Source organism: Filicampus tigris, chromosome 15 (genome assembly GCF_054856515.1).
Source record: "Filicampus tigris isolate MCC_2025a chromosome 15, RoL_Ftig_1.0, whole genome shotgun sequence".
Lineage (NCBI taxonomy): Eukaryota > Metazoa > Chordata > Actinopteri > Syngnathiformes > Syngnathidae > Filicampus > Filicampus tigris.
This window is the reverse complement of record NC_141231.1, coordinates 15,796,857-15,822,500: the sequence shown is the minus strand read 5'-3', so window position 1 is coordinate 15,822,500 and position 25,644 is coordinate 15,796,857. Positions and strand designations below refer to the sequence as shown.

General features: G+C 42.8%; 1 protein-coding gene across 1 annotated transcript; it reads right to left on the bottom strand.

The window, feature by feature from the left end:
• Positions 1-976: 976 nt before the first annotated feature.
• ulk1b (unc-51 like autophagy activating kinase 1) lies at positions 977-21,701 on the bottom strand. The gene is made up of 27 exons (XM_086053717.1): positions 21,008-21,701; positions 19,749-19,841; positions 19,457-19,498; positions 17,199-17,231; positions 16,484-16,520; positions 16,203-16,376; positions 15,175-15,248; positions 14,884-14,985; positions 14,354-14,412; positions 14,088-14,170; positions 12,494-12,547; positions 12,268-12,359; positions 11,891-12,056; positions 11,684-11,738; positions 11,485-11,568; positions 10,546-10,689; positions 10,312-10,454; positions 9,293-9,555; positions 8,982-9,187; positions 8,178-8,299; positions 7,566-7,691; positions 6,745-6,929; positions 6,273-6,457; positions 5,247-5,365; positions 5,014-5,171; positions 3,945-4,080; positions 977-3,857 (listed from the first exon to the last, which is right to left on the bottom strand). Exons 1-27 carry the CDS (start codon positions 21,095-21,097, stop codon positions 3,802-3,804), a joined length of 3,081 nt encoding a protein of 1,026 aa, XP_085909843.1. The 5' UTR covers positions 21,098-21,701; the 3' UTR covers positions 977-3,801.
• Between the last annotated feature and the right edge of the window lie 3,943 nt (positions 21,702-25,644).

Below are 25,644 nucleotides of genomic sequence, written 5' to 3'. Positions count from 1 at the left end.
AAAATTATACTGTTGAATCAGTAATTGTGGAAATTGAGGACAACAGTTTGGGATTATGTCCGATTTTACGATTTGAGATTTAAGATACAAATCTGACTTTTGACAGAACATAAACGCCTCACAGACCTACACGTGACCTCGTGCAGATGCACGTGAACTCTGACAGATGCAAGCACCAATCAAGGGAGGCGAAACATGTCATTAGAGCATTCTGATTGGTACAAAATGTTAGGGGCGGTACAACTGAAAAACAAACTCGTACCATTAAAACAATACTGTTTCAAATCGGACTGCAGTATTTTTGAGCCCCACAAAACCAACCTAAAACCACATCAAGTAAATGGAGATTTGTAATTTAAAGAGGTAATTCAATTAACGGATGCTTAATTAAATCCCATTGAATTGATCGACACATCGCATGTCCCATAACAGCACTCCTAGGTTTCAACTTTCCAGACTAAACATGATCAAAGTTCCCCCCCAAATTCATTTGAATAACTTGTTGGGTCTTGCTCACACTTTCTTTGCATATAATTAAAAAAAAGCTAAATATGTATATATTAAAATATCCATTTTTTGGGGTGTTGGTGTTGGGTGGGGTCTAAAAATTGGGTACTCGGACTTCACATAGCTTGAATGAGAGAACATGACAAGGCCCCACAGTCCCTTTCATCTCATGTCTGAGCAGGTTTAACTAGGAAGCTCGGTGTTTATGTGCCACTCTTAACTTTCATAAGGAGACTGATGTGGGGGAAAAACAAAGGAAGTTTGAACAGAAAATGTGTTTTTAAAACATTGTTAGACAAACCTTTGGGGGAAAAACAAAGGAAGTTTGAACAGAAAATGTGTTTTTAAAACATTGTTAGACAAACCTTTACATTTTTTAAATCATAAAAACAATCTTCAGTATTACAAAATACTATCTATGCATCTGCCAAGAAATAAAAAAAAAAACATGGCAATACTACAACACATGTCCATTCCTTTAACTTTATTCATGTTGCAACTACCAGGAAGGGTTATATTACACACGGGGACATTAAGATAGTGTCTTGCCATACATGACAATGTGAAAATGCCTTGCCGGGAGTTCAGCAGAAAGCCTTTTCTTTGGAAAAACAAACAAACATTATTAAATGGTATGGTACTGTTCCCTCCGCACCCGCAGATCCATAAATACAACGACAACAATAACTTAATTTACAATTCCTAGAGGTGATACTAAACACAAATAAATGATGACATTCGGGCATGTTTTTTTACACACAGACTTACAACTCTTGACTCCTTCCTTGCAGGAGAGTGCGAACCTTCACGATGGTTACACTTCATTTTAGCTTCATGGGAATGCTTTGAACAGCAGCCACGATAATGGCAGCGAGTCAATATCCTGCTCAAGGACATTACAGCAGAAAACAATACATGATCCCCCCCCCCGCCCCAAAGTAATCTCAATGCACGCACACGTTCTCTTCATGGTGACCCGATTGATAAAAAGAATTGGGATGGCCAGTAACAATGATTGTAGGGGGACTATTAAAAAAAAAAAAAAAAAGTGACACATGCATCACAGGTGCTCGCCGCTGAATAGTGACTAAGCAGGACGAGAGCCAGAATGAGACGATATTAGGAATGTACGACTCAACCATTAGACACGTGCTCACAGCTGAGAAAGAATATAGCAGATACATATTTGTGTATGACTAAAGGCCTCAAAGCAAATGAAGTGTATGCAAAAGGGGGGGTGGGGGTGCTCTTTCATTCTGCTCTACTAACAATGCTACTATACTGGATCTCTTTGTAAACTATCTTAAACTTTTTGAAACATGAACGTCTTAACTTAAAAAAAGAGGAGGAAAAGAGAGTGAAGAAAGTAATGCTGGGCCCCACAACATTTACTAAAGTTATGAAGAAGCGTCACGGCCACAATGGGGGGCGGGGTGGGGGCGTGGCTTTAGTCCAAACCTTTTCAGAACAAAGTAGTGTTAGGATAAATAAGTCCAACTTATAAGAATTATTTTCTGATATTATGAGGAAAAAGTTACAATAATTAGTACAATGACACAAAAAACAGTGATGTTATAAGTAATAATTATTAATTTTGTTGTAACTCTTGTAATTTTCATTCTCTTTTTTTTTTTTGGGGGGGGGGTGGTGGCACTACCCCTTCGTAAACCAGAGGAATCCCTTTTTTTTTTTAGTTTATTTTATAGGGAAAAGTGAGACTGTGTCGCTGACATAATTAATCACTCATCTTTGTTTCTCTCCACGGGTCAAATCGCAAACGAGCCTCTCCACACATGCTAACATGCACACAATACTAAACACCTTTGAATGCAGGCAACACAGACATCGACCATCTCCACTGGCTCACAACTGAAAATTATTACAAGAATCTGTTTGGGATTCAGAGTTATGTCTCAAGCTCAATAATAATAATAATAATATCAAAAAAAAAAAAAAAAAAAAAAATTCAGATGAAATATTTAAACATTAGCACTCCAAATCAACACGCTTCAAAATCATGACAGAATCATTGCCTACTGACTACTCGGAAGCAAAACACAATATATATATTTTTTTTAAACCCTCCTCACCGTAAAGCTTTTCCTGTATTTTTTTTTTTCTTAAAGAAAAAATGTTCTCTGCGTTCACAGCATCCCTCGGTTAATGAACACTCTCACACCAAACGCACAGTAACTGCGATACAACTGCACTCCATGAATGACAGTCGAAGTAGAAATGAGCTCATCTGTCAAGCTATATTCAAACAAACAAAACAATATTTTGACATGTGTAGCATGTTCCACTCTGTACAGTACTTCAACAGTGCAAAAACATTCAGGCGTGCGCCGCCGGGCAGCCCGACATTCAGACTGATGTTGACGCGGCTTCTCTCCTGTCCTATACATTCGCATTTTGATTATACCTGCTTAGCGCTTAGACGATGATTGATACGATACAAATGATGTGAAGAAGAAACGAGGAACCGCGCGAGGGGATGATTACGGACTGCACACCGGACAAAACATCCTCCAGTTCGCGGCCCATCCTTATCGTGCCGCTTCCGCCTTTTTGGACCCGCTTGATGCAATGTTGGAAAACCACACGTTCTGCACCAGTCGCCGCCGCCTTTCCGTATGAAAAAGCAAGTCCATAAAGTGTCAAACCAAACTACTTACAGTGGAGCTAAAAATCAACGCTATTATAAAAAAACAAAAAACAAAAAAAAAAGGCTTAAAATCATCTTGGCAGGAATTCTTCTCCAGTTGTAGCAATGTTATGTACACTGTAGCAAGCAAGTAGCTAACTGGTTGGAAACAAACGCACAAACAAGTGGTATAATGTGAACATACATATTACGATGTGAATGATACTTGGCTACGTCCAGCTTTCTTCAACGTGTCTACTGTACCTCCGCGCAGGCGTTACAGCTCATAGTACCTCCGCAAAGATGAACCGTGAAGGCTCGTTCAGTCGTCCGCTGCAGTGGACCGGTCCGTCTTCGAAACGTATGTCGTGGCGAGCACTGTGTGTGGGTTTATATATGTGACTACTTGGCCAGAACTGCTCCTGCATGTTCCCTCGAATGGGGCTGGGGTAGGGGGAAATCGGAATTGGCCACACAGTCCCTCACGCGAGTCAAAATGCAGCGAGGTGCGTCACGGCCAACATCAGTTCCGGTTCGGTGAAAGCGGACGCCGTTGTCCGAAGCTGGAGTCGTTAACTTCGGGAGCTTTTGTGAAAGTTTGAGGTCGATGAGATGAAGTTCGTCGGTAATGAGCCGATGGGCGACATCTCTCAAACACAGAGCCCGGACTGCAAGGCTGTGAGACGCCGCTCGATACACTCTTTACCTGCTCACAGGGGGAAGAGAGGGGAGGGACAAATGTGAGCTGGGATGAAGGCACTGGGTGACTATTCTGGATTGATATTTGACTTACATTTGCTCACACTGAGAATGTCTTCCTGCTCAGTGAGAAGCATCGAGAGGCCCTCCATCAGCAGGAGGGCTTTGTGGTAGCGATGGATGGATGCCTCCCCCTGGTGGAACATCTCGTCCAGAGCAGCAGACTGAACCTACGAGGAATCCGCAACGCTCACGTACAGTTTCATCTTCATCCGTTTTCTTTTTATAAATCGCTTGTCCTCATTAGTGTCACAGGTGTGCTGGAGCCTACCCCCGGCTGACTTTGGCGAGGCGCAGCGTGCGGCGCTTAAGGCACAGCAGCAGGGTAAGCACAAGTGTGTTTATTGAAGTCATTTTAAGGACCGACTCCTCAGAAGTTAGTTTAGTAAGCGGCCAACTGGTGCTATTTTTCCAGCCAATGGAAAAGCGTCAATAAGCAATGAGGGCTGATTAGGTACCGTGTAACGCAAAAGGGGCAATGAGTTTGGTATGGTAAGGACTCGGCTGGGCTGATTATCGGCGCTGATATTCGGCGTTTTGACGAATATCGGCATCGGCCTTTATAAACAATCTGATGGCCCGTAATAAATCCATTTAAAACTGTGTTGAAATCATAACAAAGATGTGCAAGTTTAACATTTGTCATTTTGATATTTTGGAGGACTGCATTTACTGTAGAAAACTATATGGAGCGATTGTTTACGTTTTTATTTCACTTTTTAATACATTTTTAATACATTAATACACTCCCTGAACATTTTGTTAGAATTTTATAACAATGATGTATATTGTCAAAAATGTATTGTAATAATGAAAAAAAAAAAATCAAAATTATGCAAATCTGAAAAATTGTTCAATAAACACATGCTTAAAGACATTTCTACAAAGTTATGAGTTGCAGTTTTTTTTATAGATTTTGATGCCACTATTTTCCTTTTTACTGAAAATTAATATCGGCTCCAGATATCGGTTATCTGCCTCCTTGATTACCAACAATCGTAATCGGCTCTGAAATAAAGAATATCGGTCCATCTCGAGAAAAGACCATTTATTTTGATATCATTTATAGCTTTTGAACAATGTAAATGTAAATTCTGGCTTACCATCTGCACGGTGTGGCTAAAGAGCAGCCTCTCAGCTGTAATGGAGGTGATTTTGTCCATTAATCGGTGCTTCTTGGAAAAGAAGCGCTCCAGACGCGTGCTGAGAGAGCGGCACGATGCCACGCTGGACTTGTACAAGTCATTCAGCCTCCTCACGACTGTATAAAAAGGAAGATCATTTGATCTCGGCACGGCTAACTTGGAGGTCCTTGCGTGAACCGAATGACTCATACCTTGTTTGACTGTAGCCGACGGGTAAAGTTTGCCTTGTTTCACTCGCTCCATGGCTGTCTGTATGGCGGTAGACAAGAGTTCTGCAGTCTTAAGGTAGAGAACCAGCTGTTCTGCATGGCTGGTGAGACAACGACGTGCAAAGGTAAGTTTGAGGATGAAAATTAAACATGCATTCACTTGTGCTCATATGGAGGAATTCCCAACGTGAACACAATCCATTCAGGTTTGCCATCATTTCAGTCTTGTTTTCTTACTAGCGCTGTATATTTATTTATTTATTGTCATATTATTCTTGACATAGCTGTATTCTAAAGGGGAGCCAAAAAAGAATCTATAATTAATGTAGATCAGGGCTGTCAAAATGAAAGAATTAACTATGGAGATTAATTTAAATTTCATAACGCACTAAAAAAATTTTACTCAGTTAACTCAGTTTTATTTACTTCCTGTCCCAGCTGACTTCTGCCCACTTTTACGTAGTTTCACTTTTACTAGTTGCTTGATGGCTCATTGGAGAAATCCAAAACAATTTGCACACTTTGCACAGCCAAATTCAAATACCATATTAGTTATAAGTCTTGGGTGTATTGCTCAGCTGTTGTATTTTACAGGAAAAGAATCGTATACAAGGATCAAAGAAAGCTCTTAGAACAGTCTTTTAATCGAAATATACTTTTACTTATTTTTTTCACATTAATTCCAAGATTTTACTCAAGTAAATAACAGTTCCAAGCTATGGAAAAAAATTGCAGTTTAAAAATGCGATTAATCGCGATCAATTATGGAAAATTTTGCAATTAATTAATTTACAAATTGTAATCGCTTGACAGCACTAATATAGATTCATTTAACACAGTAAAATATGCCTCGGCGGCAAACCATGACTGCTCATTTGCACATTCCGAAGCATCCATTTTGTCTCCAAGGTTAAATTTCAATTACTGTGAATAGGCACCAAGCCATCAGCACAACGTTTTTTCCTCCAACAAAAGAGGTAAGCAGCGTGGATGATGCGGCCTCCTTACCTCCACTCCCGGCTCAGTGAGCTTATCTGATCTGCCACCAGGCTCTGCTGCTGCAGGTAGTGAGGGTGAGCAGCGTCAAGCGGGACCCCCATCAACGCGATGCCGCGGGCGCCGGCCACCTCCATCAGACAGCACGCGAAATCCAGCGTGAAGCGCAGGCTCTGCACCGTGTCTGTGTGCTCCTGCTGCACTCCCGCAGAGACGGGACACACACACACAGGAGGACAAAGGGGGTGATCACTTTAAACTTGACGTCACGGAGTGCCATTTAGGCACTTTGTGGACCGACCGCAGCATCAAGTTTCCCTCTTATCATCCCGTGCCCCCTTGCGCTTTTGTTGTTCCTCTACATTTTCCTTTTTGTTTGGACCTTTTCTGTAACCGCACAGGTACTAATAGCAGGCTCCCTTTTTTTTTTTTTTTTTTTTTTGAGCCACTTTTTGTGACTTCTCTAAGAAAGGCTTTATCTCACCTCCATCAGGGTCTCTTCAGGCAGCTCCGGGGCCTCGAAGGTTATACGACCGCCCATGTTGGCCGTGATGGGATCAAAAAAATTGTAACGAGGGCTGGAAGAGGCCTCAAAGCCGTCGCCGTAGGTGGCTGTCTGGGGATAGCGGCTGGTGAAGGAGCCCGCAGGGCTGACTGATGCAAACGAGCCTGCGGAGGGAAGACACAGAGATCAGAGTGGGAAATGTTACTCCCCGAGAACATTTAGCAAAACGTATAAATTGACAGTGAACTAATATCAATGGACGCTGCTGCTTTTTAACCAAAGCAATAATATACTGCATTAAGATGTGTCATTTTTGATCATTGGTGTGTTTGGACGAAAGCGTTCACAATCTATGAAGACAGCCTGGGAGCTGTTTTAATGTCTAAAAAAGTGAACCCAAACAAGTTCTTCACATTAATCTGTTGCATAAAAGTGGCCGCTCCCTGAGATGGATAAAAACAGGTGGATTTTTCTGCTTAATTCATATCCCACGACACACAATGTTTAATCAGCATATCCAGTTTAGACGAGTGGGGCTGCAAAGAACATTTTTGGGTTGTCTTCCTCTTTAAAAGATGGACTCAGGTTCTTTATGCAATAATATGTGCCCCCCCACAATATTCTGATTAATATTGCGTGCAAAATATTTTGATCCGTCTCCGGAGGCTGACATTTTATGGCAGCGCTCCCCCTTGCTGCCGACTGACATCAAACTTATGCTATGTGTTGTGCCGACATCACAAAACCTCCGAGTCAAGTGTCACTCGCGTTTAGTCAACATATTTACGAGTTGGTGTTACCTGAGTATTTCCTCTGTCTGGAGGCCTGAGGCGGGGTGCCGCCACTGGGAGGGGAGCCGATGGTAAAGACAACCTGCGCTGGGCTGCAGGAACCCGGTGCAGGACACAGGACACCACCGGAGGGCACTAAAACACAGAATTTGAAAGTATTGGCGTGACCCCAGAACCGTCCACTTAAAGCGGAAGTCCATCCAAACAGATTTTTTTCAAGAATATGTTCCCAGCAGGGCCACTAGTTGAAACACGGCATTCTGATTGATTTTGCGTTTGTGGAATCTAAGTTAAGCAGCAAAATGCACTCTCTGGGGGCGGCCATTTTGTCGACTGAAAATGACATCACAACTGCTCACAACGACCAATCACGGCCGACCTGTTTTCTGAATCTGAGCCGTGATTGGTCATTGTGAGCAGTTGTGATGTCATTTTCAGTCGACAGAAGACAAAATGGCCGCCCCCAGAGATGGCTAAAAACGAGTGGATTGACACTTATTCCACAAACGCAATATTTATCAGAATGCCTTGTTTCAACTAGTGGGCTTGCATAGAACATACTCTTGAAAAAAAAAAAATGTTTGTGTTGACTTCCCCGTTTAAGCGCTGCAAAAGTCATACCTGCTATGTCGATCGCTTTTTCACAGGCCAGGTTCTCCGTGCTGCCTCGGTCACTCACTGTTCCACCCGTTCCAAAGGCCGCCATCAGCAACATGTCGGACAGGAGGCCGGCGCTCTGAGATCTGTGACACGCAACACGCAAGCTTTTAGACTTGAATACAGAAAGTATAAAGTTGAAAAAAGTTTCATATAAGGACTGTTCAGTATAGATTCCCTACAAAGTACAGGGGGGGTCTGTTTCGTTTTTACTCACACTAAGCAACTTTGAGGAGGATGGGAGCAACCCTGGCACACAAAAAAAAATACAAATGTCCTGAATTGCTTTACGGCATACTCACTTCCTCCTTTCGCTAAAAGGACGGAAGTCGATTCGAACGTCCACGCGCTATGACTTGTGTCATGGCAGAAGCCCCAAAACAAACAAAAAAAACTAAAGTATTGTTTGAACAAAATTGGATGTTCATCGCTATTCATCTTCCACACGGCCACTGGAAATAGAAACGTAATTCAGTCCAACTTGCAGGCTAGCGAGAGCTCAGGTTTTTACCACAAAATCTGGCGCGCATGGGGAATTTGGTTGACTTTCGTCAAAACACTACCGCTTTTGTCCACACGGCGCCGCCGTAATCAACAAAAACTGACATGACACAGTGTTGCTTTAAGAAACCTCGCTGAAGTTTATCGTTGGCTAAACGCGTATGAATGAAAAATGAAGGCTATTACTGCACTGTTTTCCTCACAGCGGCAAAAAAAAAAACAAACGCTTTTATAATTAAGACCACCAATTTCAATTCCAGCTCTCACCTTCCAAATCCCCTGGCGTCATCATTCATCCTGTGGATGCAGTGTGAAGGCTGAGGGCACTGCGTGGGCGCTGGCTGTCCGGCATCTCTGGGCTCCATTTGCACAGTCCTGCTGCTGGGAGAGCCCACCACTAAACCCTGCTGTGTCAGGAAGTTGACAAGGTTTGGAGAGCTGGGGGGTTTGGGGAATTCAAACGGGGGCATGGTCTGCAAACACGAACAACAACGGAGGCACGACAGAGCTTTGTTCAAACACTTACTATTCATATGGCGTCAACCGTAAAACGGACGCAAACAAAAACCATGACCCACCCTCGAGGGGGAGCCCAGGATGGTGGGAAGCGGGCTTCGCTGCATCAGCTCGCTGAGGCGGGGGGACGAGTGCAGCGGGCGGACCGTCATCAAGCCCGCAGTGGGGACCACCACCGGGTCCGAGTGCTGCTTTCGGATCTTTTGTCTGCAACCGCCAGTGGTACACTCCAAAAGGCAGGGGGCGCTGTGGAGACGTGTGCCCAGCCCCGTGGCGACCGGGGAGTGCTTCTGACTCGTCGGCCTGGATTCGGCGTGCTGAGCCGCTGCAATGGGTGGCGGAGAAGGTCAGAGGATTTCTAAGAATGCACGTTCGGCAGTGTAACGCAATGAAATATCATCCTGGACAAAGAAAACGCATTTACAAGCACTGTTTGGAAAGCACGGCCGCGTGGCAGTGAGACTGCTCGCACTGCTCTCCAAACCGCGAGGCTGAAATAATGACATATAAATGGGAAACAACTGCACAACTACAACATATAACTCGCATTTTGGCATGCAGTGAATGCTGACGGATACCAAAAAATATTTGCGGCATTACACGTTCATACCCACAGTACGTGTGAAAATGTCGGAAAAAAAACTCAACAGAAAAATGTATAATTAAAACAGAAAAGAGAATTCCTGACAGAATTAAAAACGGTTGGGCACCTCGTGGGCAGTAATTAAAAAAAAAAATACATATAACGAGAAATGCATTTCTTTGAAACACTATAATTACGTAAGTTCCTTTTGGACCACACAAAATGAATCAAATTTGTTGCATAAATGTATAAATTCAAGTATGATTTCCTTGTGTAAACAAATATAGTTGGATATAAATGTACATCAATAATCGTTTTTTTTACGACTGTGCCAATTTCGTAATCGTGGAGTGCGTAGTAACCGTATTTGTAATTGAATTTGGAGTAATTGCACAGCCCAAATGAATCGTGCAATAATCATCCATTCAGGGAGCAATTAAGGTGCAGGGCGGGTGTCTCTTAAAAAAAAAAAAAAAAGTTAAAAGCCTCTCATCTTACCTTGAGGCGAGAGTTGAAATGGTCTTGCTCCTCCCAGCGAGAGCCTCCGCGGGGTGGCCGCTGTTCCGTAAGGTGGCGAAGGCCCGGTCCTCGCAAAGCCCAGCGGACTTCCACTGCTGCAACGATGCACCGGGGTGGACAGCCTGATGACGTCAGTGGATTGAAGTTAAAACGTGTGGAGAGCGATTCACGCGTCTTGCCGTTTGTACCGCGTGCACGCGAGCCGTCACGCACCGGGGCGAGCCTTCCTGTTTGGTAGTATAAATCTGCTGCTCCAAGCGCTGGTAGTTGTGCACCTGAGTGGGAACTGGGATTGGCAGGGAGTGACCGTGGTTTCCGCTGGGGCCGGCGTAGTTACTCCCCGAGGACTCATTGGGCCTGCCGGGAACAGTCAAAAGATTTTATTTTATTTTTTTAATTAAATAAATAATACCCCCGAAGAATCATTAGATTTGACTTTTGTGCGCATGAGTGGCAACAAGAAAACAAAACTACAACTGCATGCTTGTTGACGGACCGCATTGCATCCCGCCGGGATATGTCAGGCTCATAAAAATATGCCATCCATTTAAAAAATTTTTTTTTTTTTTTAATACTGTTTATCCCGCTCAGGATCACAGGAAACTGGAGCCTATCCCAGCTGACTTTGGGCAACAGGCAGACTACACCACTGACTCATCACAAAATCACAAACTGACCATTATCCATCCACTGTCTGTGTTACAAAAATACCAGTGCCAGACTCCGCAAGACTTCATTTAATGCAGTCAATAATTAATTACATTTTTTCTTGGGATTAAAAAAAAAACGTTTCCTGCCCAACCACAGTTCACGTTATCTACAAAAAGGACAGAAAAAGCTGAAAAATGCCTGCTAGCCTTGTCGTTGGCAATGCTACTAAACCCTTTTATGGATATTACCAATTCAGCAAAAAAAAAAAAAAAAAAAAAATCCTTGTACACGCCGGCGCCTTCATGCACAGCTAGCTACACTTGAGAAAATACTTAAACAGCTGCAAACTCTATCTACTTTATTAAAGGTGTTCCTTTGGCATGATTAACTTTAACATCTGATATTTCAGGATCATTTTGCAGGCTAATCGGCACAGCTTCATCGAGTGCTAAACAACGAAATGAATGTCCGCAGCACAATGTTCCAGCTCTGGGCTATTACCTGACACGACTGGGGGAGCCACTGTAGGAGGGCGAGTGCGGTGGCGATTTGGCTTGGCCACATAAACCAGACGCCAGGAGAGAGCTTGAGCGGACGCAAACGAGAAGACAATTCTTTACGATGCAAAAAGAGATCACTGCACTTTGCAAACATTCCACTTCAATGTCTTCATTGTCCGTCAAGAGAAGCTTTTTCTTACCCGCTGTTCATTAGACTGTCCTGCAGCACTTTACTCTCACTCGTCAGCTCCGCCGCTGCGGGAGATAAAGACGCATCTTATACATTTATTACCCGTTATATCAGATATATATTATATATATATTTCATGCGTTATTGGGGCAATTCAACCGCTCGCCGGGTGGGAAACGTCCAAAAGCAAAAACAAGTCTCTTGCTCTCGCGCTTACTGTTGAAGTGAGCAGGCACAATGACAAAGTCGTCCGTGTCACAGGAGGAGGAGTTCTTGCTGCTGCCGCCTCCTCCGGACGAATCCTTGAGAAGAAACCCGGTGGCCTCTTGGGTGGGGGAGGCCAGCGCTTTGGCGCGCAAATGCTGCGCGTCACCAAGAGATTGCTGCGGCGGCAGGAAAGAAGTGGGGATTGTGAGCCCAAAGACAGTCGGCCATAAGGGTGCGTCAACGCGACAATAGAGGGGAAGTGCGAATGAGAGGGCTGATTAATTCGGTGCGGACCGGGGTGGCCTCCTGGTGCCGCAAAGACCTTTGTTAATCATTTACGCGGGCGGGGGCGGGGGCGGGGGACATTTGAATGCGATCAACACGGACCGGTGGAGAGGCCAGGTGCGAGGTGGAGGAACTGCTGCAAGAGCTGGCTGAAGCAGAACTCGGGAAGCAGGTCATGGTCACCGTTGGAGTTGCTGGAAGGAAAAACAGGCGCGTGTCATGACGTAAATAACGTTCTCCTTTTTGTAACTTGACAAAACGTCAGCTTTTATTAGTATTCTAACAGTCACACAGCATCTCATCTGTTCGGCGAAAAATGGTAACTTACTCTTTTTTATGGACGAGCTGGTGGCTTCCAAGAAGGGATGAGAAAAAAACTCATCTGTAGAAAACACAGGTTCTCAGATTTATTTTGGGCTTTATTTTGGTTGTGTGATTTTGTCGTGAATGCGCCTTTATCGCAATGTGACCGCTGCGAGAAAGCGGTTTCCCGCCAACGATCAATCAAGTATCGTTAACTGCCTTGTTTTAATATGAGCTCCACAAAAAAAAAACAACAACAATGTAACGGAAAGGTGGAACACAGAGGCAAACGAAGCCTGCGGGCTCAGCGCTAAACCCCGCTGTACTGAAATGCAAAAGCCAACAAAAGATTTGATTCGCGGCCAAGTGATTCTTGGTGATGCATGAAAAAGCCACAAGCTTGCGAAAACAAAAAGCAAAACGTACGAACCAAGGTTATTGCCACCTGGAGAAACTCAAGCGTATTTACTTGCCACGATTGTAGTGTGGTGTAGTTATTTACAGTATTGCAATATATTAGCGCTAGTAACACAGGTCAACACATTTTGACTACATTTTTCACTCAGAGATGCAAGCAAACTTTTCCAGCACCTTAATCGAAAAGCGATTCAAAATCGATTCGCACCGATTAATCGATTTGATCAATCCCAAAAATCGAGTTGATTAAATTTATCTAGAAAATGATGTCTTGAAACGTTTTTTCGTTCCAGATGCATAGCACATTTGGAACGTGTAGATCAAATGATGCTTTTGCGCCAAACATCGGCTGCGTATCGCGTTTGTGGATGGCTGCAGAACCACACTAGTGCACAGAGACAAGAATGGTAGCAATTAAAAAAAAATAAATCGAATCGAAAATTGTGAATTGTGAATCGTTACATCCCTAAACAATAATAATAATAATATAGTAACAACAACTTGTTGCTGTCCTGTGAAAAACACGTCCATTTTTTCAATTTTCTTTCTCTTTTGTGCCAATGGTGTTTCCGCGTTACAGACATCGCATTAATGTGAAAACACTTTTTTTTTTTCAAAATTGGACAAAAGTGTTTTTCATAGGACAGCGACGATATGTAATATATTGATAATTATGAATGAAGAGTTAGGTTCAAAAGGTTGATTTTTTTTTTAAAACGCCATAGCTATAAATTACAACGCACTGTAAAATCCGTATCGAGCAAGCTTTTATAGATCAGACTTAAAAACCGTGATGTGCTGCAAAAAAGTAAAGACATTTTTTTTTTTAAATCCGCATCAATAATAAGTTCTATATAAAGCCATGTCTGATTCAAATTTGCTGTTGCCCAGTGTAATGGTTGCTCAGCAGATTGCTGCTTTGCTGTGCTCATTTGATTTCTAGGCAGCCTGTTAATTAAGACAGCAAGCTAGTTGCACCTGAATTGAAAGGACCCTTTGCTATACGCTGCCAAGTAAAGAAATCCATTGTGCCACCACTGATTCGATACAAAGTGATTGAATAGGTTACTGAATCCCGTACTAATTAAACACCGATACTGATTCATCGCGCACGTGCCTACTGCTGAAAGTACACAGAGGAGAATTCCGTGACGTTGCCATACCTACAGGACGTCACCTATCTTGCTTCTAAGTCCACTCACCAAAGTCCATGCGGTCCTTGTGATTGCGCTGCAGCAGGCCCCGTAACAGATGCCTCAAATGGTTGGAAGTCTCTCTGGGAATGCTGCAAAATGACGACACCATCATCATTCCGTGGATAAATAACGTAAACATGCAACCGATGCACTTAAATCTGCAGGCGGTTTCGCCTTGCCTCAAAACTCTGCACTACATTCAGCCAAAATCCATTTCCAGCAACACTTTTGTTACACGCAAAGAACTCTGTAATCACACTGCTGCTACCTACTTGGGGCTGAGGTTCTTGTTTTTCTCGTAAAACATCCTAAGATCCTGGGGACTGCTGGCCTAAAGGTGGTGGAAAAGACAAAATTTGTGTCAGTACGATTCCTTCCATTGTAATAAACCCCAGTCTTGGGTGTCAGAGAGGCGAAGACGGACCAAGACGAGAAAATAAGAGCAAGTACCAGACACGATAGAACTGCTCCGGGAAAACGTTTGAAATGAGTTTGGAGACAAGATTCTCAATAGACCAACTAAACGGCACGAAGGGCATTTTACCACTTATTGAACTGACATTTCATTAGCCTTCAAAGTTGACATGTCAAACGTGTTTGCAGAACGCAGCTGCGGCGTGCAACATTAACATGCAGCTGGAGTTGAGCGTTGTGGCTCCCTTGGTGAAGTCCGATATTTGCTCTCATTTCGAGCCGCTTTTCGGCACCCTGACGACTCGGGCGCCTTATGCGCTTTTCGCGTATTTTGTCTCAAGCCTAGGAACGACGGTTTCCTGTTTTACCGCAACAGCTTTGCGCGCACCTGGAAAGGAGCCTTCCCGGTCAGGCACTGGAACACGATGGTCCCGATGCTCCACAAGTCAGCCTTGGCGTCGTAGTTTTGGGACATAATGACCTCAGGTGCCTTGCGGGGGAAGGGAGAGGGGAGAATTGTTTGAGAGCGAGATTTTTATGGAGCTCCAATGGGATGATTTAGGTTCATTTTGACTAGAATGAACTTTCAAAACGGGGCTTTGCCAGAGTCTAGCATTGTCAAAAGAAATACAAATGTGATTTGGGGATTTCGATTTGGATGCCTTGTGCCGCGCATTACCATGTACATCGGTGATCCGCAGAGAGTTGCCGCCATCATGTTGTTCTGAAGGTACCTGGCAAAACCGAAGTCCGCTGTGGAAAGAGTGCAGGCGGTGACAAACAGATTCAATGAGTGAGTTGCTGAGGATTCGGGAACCTTTTCGAAATCTTCACAATGTGAGGCATATAGTGTCAAGTGGAATCTTTTAGGTCATTACAACGATGTCTAGGAGAGCTGTGTATGCAAATTGAGCGTCTCGGGTTGTCGGTGCAGATAGGCCGATGTGTTTTTTTTCAGGGCCGATACCGATTATTAGTAGCCAAGGAGGCCGATAACCGATATTTGGAGTCGATATTCATTTTCAGTAAAGAGGAAAACAAATGAAAACTCCTAACTTTGTTGAAATGCCTTTACGCATGTTTGTTGAACATTTTTTCAGATTTGCATAATTTAGATTTTTTTTTTTATACATTTTTGACAATATGCATCTTTGTTGCAAAATTCTAACAAAGTTCAGGGAGCTCCCAGGGTCATCAGCATGTCTTCAAAAGTGACATGAAAGCTTAAAACAATTGCTCCCTATAGTTTTCGACAGTAAATAAAAGTTCTCCAAAATTTCAAAATGACAGAAATGTTCAAATTTCACTTGATTGCAAACAAAACCAAAAGGTGCAGAGTGTTCCCAGGGTCAGTAGAATCCCTAATAAAGTGAACCTTAAATTTAAACAAATAGTTCCTTGAAGTTAACACAGTTTTAAGTTGAGTTATTATCAGCCTTTTTAAAGATTTTTTAAAAAAGGCCGATATTGATCAAAATGTCGAATATCGGTGCCGATAATCGGCCCGTCCGATAATCGGCCCGTCCGATAATCGGCCCGTCCGATAATCGGTGTATCCTGAGTTGTCGGGTGTCATAGTGTTTACCCATGGCGATAACGCATCCAATATAAATCTATTGTGAGTCCAATAAAAGATCCATATCGCTTAGAATTCTGACGATTTTTAACAGCGACTTGCGGGAAGAGCAACGCAGTGAGCGAGCCTACCAATTTTGATGCAGGTGTTGTTGGAGTGGGATTTGCGTCCTGCTGGGTAGGAGAGCAGAATATTTTGGGGTTTGAGGTCCCTGTGGATGATGCCTTTGGCCTGCAGGATCCGCATGGCCCCGGCAATCTGCTGCAGGAAAACGCGAATGGTGTCCTCGCTCAGCGTGCCTTTTGCTGCGGAGGGACATCCAACAACAACAACAACAACAACAGCAAGCAGCAGCCGTTGAGCCTCCGTTCTTGTCAGTGGCATCGCCGGGCGTTCGAAATGCTGCGCTTACCGTGTAAGTAGTCGGCCAGGTCACCACCGTTGCAGTACTGCAAAAGTAACGGGGAGGAGCATGAGTCGGGAAAAACAGCAGGAGAGTCCAATCGACAAAAGTAATCCGTTGCGTCGGAACTGCCGAGCGATGAGCTCAACGCAACTTGTCGCTGGTGTGTAACCATGGCGATTAAGTGTCTCGAAAGGGCGTCAGCGGATCAAGACATTGATTTCCTTCGGAGGGAAATGCAATTCGAGACGCGCGGCCTTGCTCCTATTTGCAGCGTTAGTATGAACGAACGCGGGAAATGGTGTCCTCCGAATCGCTTATTACGACCCCGAAATAGCTTCAGTGTTAGGATCGGGTGTCCTTCGTCACGGGGGCCGAGCGATCCCATTTGGACGTGGAAGGCAAAGGCCGGCAAAGCAAAACAACGTTTGCGAAGAGCCACCTAATCAAGACTTTGGTTAAATAAAAGTGCTGCCATTACAAACTTTGATTGTCTATTTATGTGGCCGTTCTTCATGAGCCTTCTCATGATTGATTACACCATTCTTTCACAACAAGATAAACATAGAAACACAATCAGCTGGATTGTACAGGATGCAGCAGCGTGGCACGGGTAGCCGACCCCCCATCCCCCGCCCCCCCCCCCGACTAGCCTAATTTTAGCTCAAAAGCTGACATAGCACGGCATTGAGCAAACAAAGGCCAAAGGCCGCGGCGGGCTTACCTCCATCACTAGGTACACTGAGCTTGCAGTTTCCTACACGGGGGGGGAGGGGGGACATGGGAGAAAAAGAAAACATGTCAGAATCAGACAATAACAGGAACAGGTGGTCCTTGAGGCTGACGCCTTGTGTAAACGGTGTAAAAGTGAGTTACACTGCGCGGCTTGATTGGGATAAGAGCATAAAGTATTTAAAGTTTTGAGGCAGAGTGGGGACATAGACATGGCGCACACACTTGTAATTGGAACAAAATAAGGCTATTTGCGAGAGTGCTTTGCAACATTAATAATGAATCAAAAAGTCATCAGGTGGCTCCACTGTGAGGAGCGAGTAGTATCTAGTAATCGTCATTACACTAACAGTGCCAAACAAAGAAACCCAATGTTTACTTCATTTTTACCTTGGGAGAAAAAATTGGAGACAGCACAAACCTGCCACCATTCAAATTTCATTTCATTTTTTTTTTCAATTACGTTGTACAGGTTATAGGTCACATTAAAGGTGGAAAAAAGTTTTGAAATGATTTATCGAGGTCTTTTCCTTTAAATTACAAAAACCTGACATTTGACCAGGGGGGTCTAGACTTTTGATAGCCACTATAGGACTAAATGGGTGCAGCCCTCGCGGCATTATTTGTCTGCTTAGTGCGAGACGACATGAGGTCTTGTGGTAAAAACAAACTCTTATCACACGCTAACAGATGACGGTGGTCTGGAAGTGTCCCACAACAGTTTTTTTTCTCTCCCTTTAAAAAAAAAATAAATTGTTTTTAAATAACACAGCACAGTCGGAATCACAGTTGTTGTTGTTGTGGTTTACGTGAATGATGCTGTCAACTCTCATGAGACTGCACGTGCTTGCCCCCCCCCTTAAAAAAATTGTTTATTTTGTCTTCCACTGTGCATTTGTGCTGTGTGTGGTCCAGCTGACATCAAGAAAGCTCACCGTCACCTGAGTTCGGTAGCCACACAAAATCTACGAGCTTTCTTTGTAATACTATCGTTTTGCCACTCTCGTGTAGCTACAAGTTCGACAGTTCTACACCCCCGCAAACTACAACCAGTAGAAAAAAAAACCTTGCACTGAGCATCATTATTATGTCCTTGAGATCTGACCTAATTTTGTGTGTTTTTTGGTGTGTCTACGCTGCTTTGGAAAACCACGGTGCAGCTAATTGGAGGGCAACCTTTCGAGTCACACGATTCCCTATTTGTGCCCATTTTTGGACTTTGTATTTATGTGACTTTCCGGTGACCTCAATCCAATGTCACTGTGTTTACAATTTCACATTTAGCGATGCACACGCGCCCCCAAATGCACTTACTCAACTTCACCATAGTCAACGTCAAACAGCAAAAACATGGACGAAAAACTGCGTCACTTGAAACGTGTCGTGTAAAATCTGAGATTAGAATAATGATTCATCTTCTGGGATGCTTGAGAAAAAAAAAAAAAAAAAAATCAATTCGTCAGTGGTCACGACCTTCCTGATGCCTGATTTGCATGATGAGTACTGGTCAAAAAAAAAAGGTCAAGAAAAACCAATACAACAAATGTCGTGCTACTGCTAGCATTTGAACACGTCGGACAAGTCAAATAAATGACAACCTCTTAAGAATCTATCAGATCTCGTACGTGGTAAAATTCAGTTGAAATCATGTCTTGACGGATCAAGGTTGACCGTTAAAGACCTGCCCCGGTGTGTTCCAAAAGGTCAGCACCTGCATAACTTGAGATGCATGCCGGGCCGTCCCGAGGCTGTGTCAGGTGTGTGCGCCCGTGCGCGTGTGTCCAGGCCGCAGTGAATGCCAATGCGCGTTGCTAGGCTGCAAGCACCCGTGACGGCTGAGTCCTAAGCACTGCCTCACTGCGGGCCTAAGACCTTAATAGTGCTAATTTAAAACAAACACGTTCACTCTAGGCAGCACATTTAGGCTGCCAAAGAGTTGCCAAAACAGAAAAGCGCAATGGTGAGGTGAAACCACCGAAGGAACCGATAGAGCAAACCCCGCAGGTAGACAGTGTAAACAACGTCTGAGTTCAGCAGGGCAAAAACACAGAAGTGAAACTTTTTCAAACCAAAACACCGTGTTTTGCTTCTACGTTTCATTTGAAAAAAACAAAACAAAAAAACATTTAAAAAAATACAGAAAACAAAAATGGTTGCGTCGCATGAGACACAAATGGGTCATGTGGCAGCAAATTGGGACACCGAGCGTAATTATGTGCGCAAACAGCACGGGAGCACATTATTACATACCTGAAAGTCCAGTAACGCAACAATGTTTTCATGCTTGAGTTCCTGCAAAAGAGGGCCTTTTTTTAGTTGATATTTACTTTTAAAATAAAATGCATGCTTGGTTTGACTTCTACAGACAACTAAAGTCTCCAATTAGTTCGTCTCTATTCTGAAGAAAGCAACTCTAGCACGCGAATAGAAAAAAGAAGAATTGGCTGAAAATGTACTGAAGGATACTTTATTGATTCAAAGACGTTTGTATTTTTGTCTCACATGTAAACACTTCTGACATAATGATCTTTATAAGCGTTACCTTGAGTATTTTGATCTCCTTCCCCAGCAGCGTCTGGGATTTGGCCAGGTTCTTCTTATTGATGCATTTTACTGCCACCTCCCAGTCATGTTTCTGATGGGAGAAAACGAATGAAATGTACACACAGTCATTCCCTCAGAGATATATTTGGGAAAGGTTCAAGAATGCCAAAGGATAGACACGAATCTACGGCTGCAACTGTATCGCAACCGAGAAAATGCATTTCATCTAATAGTGACCTCAGCTTTAATTCAAACATATCTTAGTATATCTGAATCCTAAAATCATCACTGTTTGCAAAGGTGCTCCACATTCAACAATATTTTTCTAATTTCTTTTTTGGGTCTTGCTCGACTGTTCCAGAAGCCAAAAGACATTTTTACAGGGTGCGTCCTGCAGAAGGTGTTATTACAACATGGCCTGCCTTGCAAATTATAATTATGTTTTGTAACTCGGTCATCACGTGTTCGCAAAGTACCTCACTTCTAAACTCTGTTAAATCTAGTGACTGAAACGCAAACCAGCATATATGGTGGCTCCTCCCCTTTCTGGGGGGTTTTCAAGAGGGGTCCCACGTGAAAGTTGGAATCCCAGAACACATTACATAATCGCTTGCAAACACAAGTGTTTTGTACTTCATCTTTACAACACTTCCTGTGTTCTGTTGCAATGTCCAACAGTGTACCAGCCAGGTACAGCATGTGTGGCGTTATAAATCTTGTTGTGAAGCTGTTATCATGTTGTTGTTTATAAATGTACGCACTTATTAAAAAGGGGAAAAAAAGGGAACAGACCCCTTAAAACGCCCTATATTAAGGTTACACCTATCTTCGCAAGGCTCTTTATTAAAATACCGGTTTGTGTCTGAATAATCTTGATCATGGCAGTTGGAGAACATGTTTCAACATGTTTGTAACCGCCTCGCGCATCATGCCAGCCAACAGAGACAAAAATGTCTCAAATTAGGCAAATGTGTGACCACCCAAAGCATGTGGCTGACATTATATCACATTTCAAGTGATGACAACCATTTGGTTGTATGTACAGTATTTCTGTTTACCGTAATATTGTGCTCCAGAACATCCCGTTCGGGCAGCGAGGCCTCTTAAGGTCGCGCCACGAAAACAAACGCCAAATGGCTAATTGCTCGTTTGTCTTTTTAGATCAACACATAAATGCGATTGAAAACGTTCTCTACACATAATACAGTAATCGTGGCGTCCTAAAACGCGCAATCGTGGGAAAAAACGATCACTCACCTCCCGGTTTCTTCCTTTAAAGACGACCGCAAACGCGCCGTGTCCTATCAGGTCCTTCCGACTGAACTCGAATCTGCCCACCGTCTCCATGATGCACCTCAGTCCGCTTAAGCACTATTTGGACCGGGCTAGAGAACAGGGGAGCCCGCGGTCACCCTTTTTGCTAACAAGCTCGCCTCTCTCCTCAGTCAAGCGGGGGCAGCAAGTGGGACAGTCACCCCCTCTTTCACTCGCCAGGAGCTGCCGTCCAGACAACAAACGGCCCCCGTCGCTCATGTTCGCTCGTTACGGAGTTTCACTCCCGACGAGGCCGAGCGAAGACTTCCATTTTGTGGACACCGAGCTCCTCCACGTCGAGCTCGCCGAGGAGCCAAGCGGGCCTGAGAGCCTGCTCTTGTTGTTCCAGCTGTCGCCAGTGACGTGCCACCTTAAAAGCAGCTCGCGCTGCGTTTTGTTTATATACAGGAGCTCCTCGCCTCTGTCGTCTCCAGCGTCAAAACGACCCCTGAAAAAAGGTGCTGGCTGCTACCTGAAATCACAAATAGGAGTTCGGATAGGTAGATGACGTTTAATTGCACTCCATTATCTGTTAAGAGTAAAAACGGAGTCGCTCAGAGTCCCGGCAGCATCGATGGTCCCAACAAAGCAGACGCTATGGTCTGGGCAATAACGCGCATGCGCAAAGCGAGCACAGCTGTAGGTTTGACGTCACAGGAGTTCTCAGTAGTCGAGTCATAATGGGCTCATGATGTCAGCAACTTGCTAAATAAACATGCTAGTTTATACAAGGGGGGATATACACGCACGTATCGTTTTGTTGGTTATTGATATTATTCACATTGTGAGTTTAAGGTGCCTGTTTTAAGGTTTGCAAAGTGGCGTAAGTGCACAGGAAGCTGTTGCACAAGTGGCAAAAGTAGACTACTCGCACTCCTTAATAAAAAGCATGTTTACAAAAAAGTATAGTTAAAGTAGAAATACTGCTTAACCTCATGTACTTAAAGCCATTTTATTAAGTACAGACTGTGAAATCTAATGAAGTACAGAAGTTTAAAAAAGAATACAGTCAGTAGTATACAATACTCATGTGGCAGAATGAAAAACAAAACTTCTCTGCCTTTTTATGAACTTACCTAGTGTTCATACTGAGAAGAAAAATAACATGTCTAGTGTTAAGAAGTGGCTAGCATTATGCTATCAAAACAACATGTTCCCATAGCTTTGCTAATGCTGTCAACCGAGTAACAAAAATTTAGCTAACTAAAAAAATAAAAAATACATCCTACTTGTATGTTTTTTCAAATAATATAGAAGAATTTTTGAACACCAGAAGGTGGTGGTTTTTAAGTTGGCACAAGACACGACACATTTGCCACAAATCGTATTTATTTATTCATTTAACCTTTATTTATGCAGGTAAGGCAAATAAAAACAGATTCTCATTTGCAATGCCAACCTGGCTTCGGACAGCATAATAAAATACACATACAACAATTGTACCATGTGATATAGTTACATACTGTATTTACATATATACTGTATATGTAATATGATATATTACATTGCATCATAGCACATGGTCAATAAAACTCAACTCGGCCCATAACAGGCTAAAAACAGGTGCAGCGATCATGTATTGTACAGCATCGCTCACAAAATGTTTTAAAATCTTCATTAAACAGCAAACACTTAAATAAGGCCATGGATGGGGAATATCTTGTTTCTCCAAATAGTTTTAGCATTTAGCTATATGTGTACATTGCCCAAAGTCATCTCCAGCTCCCCTGCGAGTCCTAATGAAGATAAGCGGTATAGAAAATGGAGGCAAGGAACTGGCGAAATTACTTCGAGATATTTCCCACACAGAACATAGCAGTATGAATGAAAAGAAACCTAACTATGTTTTTGATCTTTTTTAAACTGAACTCAACTACACTTTTATTAGTAGGCCCATTATTATTTCATTTACTGTATTGTGTTTTATGTTTGATCTTATGTACAGCACTTCGTTACAGCTGCGGTTGTTGTTAAGTGCCATATAAATCAAGTAGAGTTATTTTTTACGGCACTTTAAAAGTAATAATTCATTCAACGAAAGTGACAAAAGTTATCCAAGGAGATTGACAGAAACCCGGCAACAGTGTGCTGCTGTTTTACTCATTAGCCAAAATGCTAATGTTATGCTACTAATGTGAGGCTTAATTACCATCAGTGGTGCAAGCGTAGGCAGCTAAGCTAGCGAGAGTAGTTATTTAATATTCATACAGGGCAATTACGTTTGAGTAATCTTTGCGGTAAGCTTAAGCAGTTAAGCTAACGAGGGTAGTATGAATTGTTTTTCTAGGCCTATTGTTTTTTAATACATGTTGAAAATATAAAGTATAGAGAGCTATCCAGCTTTATGTGAAGAGTGTCGCTCAAAAACAGAAATGCTAATGCAGTAAAACAGTTAAAATTTACACTTTCATTCGCATATCATGATATAGGAAACAGATGAGTCATAAATATTCAGACTTCATTTAATTTTATCGAGGATAAGAACTGTGTACAGTGTGGATGACTCGAGAACCAAGAAAACAAATCCACACCACTTTCGCTCTGCAAGTATTCTCTCAGGAAGGGATTATGTAGCTTTTTAATCATGCCAGAAAAATGCAGCCATATTTTGTTGCATCTTTCCATAATTACCGTACAGCTTTTCCTCCCAGGAAAATAACAAGTGAGACCACAGAGGAGCGGGAGATGGAAACCATGTTGTGTATGAGGCCGATCTAGACGTGCAACAAAAAGAAAAAGCAGAATTGAGAACATGAAGGGAGGGGCTGCGGAATGGGGACAAATGGTAAAAGGCACTTGAAAGTTTAAACAGGAAAGAATGTCAGGCAAGAGCGGTTTGGGTGTGTGGTAGTATAAGAAAATGGGACAATTCCAAACACGTAGAAACAAAGAAGATACTGGCAACAACATTTAGAGAGGATTGTAACGCGACATGTGTCAGCTATAAACCGTTCATCGGCCTGTTATTACTTCAATCCCGCATCTCTCGAAAGGCTCTGATCATACTTGGATTAAATGAAGCCAGTATGCTTTAGAGTGGAGAGCAATTTAACAAAACAGAGTAAAATGTGAATAATGAACAACTGTTCATTTTACATATCTTCATCACGCCGAATAACTGTTTCCTGTTTAATCCACTTGTACTTTTCCAGTTTTGGCAGCAGCTGCCACAACTCTTCCCTGAACCAGATTATGTCGTTGTACTGAAACTGACCTTTGGGAGGCAGCAAAGTGCCGCAGGGGATCCATACAGCGGGACAATAGAAAGAAGAAGATGTAGAAGAAGCTAGGCTAACGGTTAGCTCATACGGTACCTACCAGAGGTGGGCATTTTACCGAAGTTTGCCGGTCCGTCATCTGTCAATCCGTCTATTTTTCAAGACGAACCAAATTGTAATCATTTGTCGGTCAGTCCGTCATGTTATTTATCATAGACGGACAGACGGACCTATCCATCGGTCAGACAGAATACCCACCTCAGTAACTACGTTACTGTTGTAAACTCTTCTCCTTGTCATTTTGGTGAATGACTTGTGAGAAATGTTCCGCACACGCTCAGCACAACCAGTTACGTCTCTCTTTGTGTCCGACAAAAGCGTGAGCGTCAGCGAGTTCCCTAATTGGCGTTTAACGTCAGTCACATAGTCCGTGGAACACTATCCATTCACGGATGCCGGTCAACTTCCTACTTGATTAGATTTTTTTTTTTTTACCTATTTTCGCAACAGGAAGTCAATACTTTATTTCCTCAAACAGTGGCAGTCTTTCTAATAAGGTTGTGCCGTAATTAGTTGCTGTGTGCATCACCAACTTCAAACAGATAAATGCCTTACTCAAATCTCTCTTTCCTCTCGTAGTAAGTGTAATTAAAGCCATTGTTCACACGCAGACATTTAACAGTTAAACTGCTGGGCCCGTTTTCAACTTTATCGCGAATCAAAACAGCAGCATGTCAACAGTTCTTAAAATTAATTAAGTTCTCAGCGCATTATTAAATTTGATGCAATGGCATCACTGTCAATGCTAATTAGCTCTCGAGTAATCTTACAGGCGGTCCCTCCACAATGTTGTGTGTTATGTTCCACTAAACAACTTATTAGTTCCGCTGAGTCTGCCTTGGTTCTTGTCATTTATCTGCATTTCTCCATAATAGTCCTTTTTATTTTTGTTTAAAACTGCGTTTGCACTTGACTTAAATGGTAACATTCTGTAATGATAAAGTACTTAGAAAAAAATATATATTTACATATGATGGCCTCACCCGCATGCAGTTGAGTGAATAAAAGCCAACGACGATTATTTGCAAAAGAAAACTTTTCCAAAGACATGACGTGTTTGGACACACTTACAATCTACAATATAGAGCCCAATATTATGGGTTCATAATTTTTTAGCACTGTTTGGTCACTAGGAAAGCAATATGTCATTGCTACGTTGTGTCAATAAGGAAAATGCAAAATATGTTGACACGGATGGTCATAAAATGCTTTGTTTGTATTCATTTTGCATTACAGTATTGCAGAAAGCCTTTTTTACTGTGTTTAACTTTCACTTGACTTTTTGAAGTGAAGTTCCGGTAC

Bases quoted from the DNA above. Each gene is read 5' to 3' on its own strand.
- ulk1b (XM_086053717.1), bottom strand. From the start codon at position 21,097: ATGGAGACGGTGGGCAGATTCGAGTTCAGTCGGAAGGACCTGATAGGA. The intron at 11,739-11,890 runs GTAAGCGCGAGA...TATCTCCCGCAG, and splicing joins TGTGCCTGCTCACTTCAACA to CGGCGGAGCTGACGAGTGAG. The intron at 9,188-9,292 runs GTGGGTCATGGT...TCGTGTTTGCAG, and splicing joins TCCTGGGCTCCCCCTCGAGG to ACCATGCCCCCGTTTGAATT.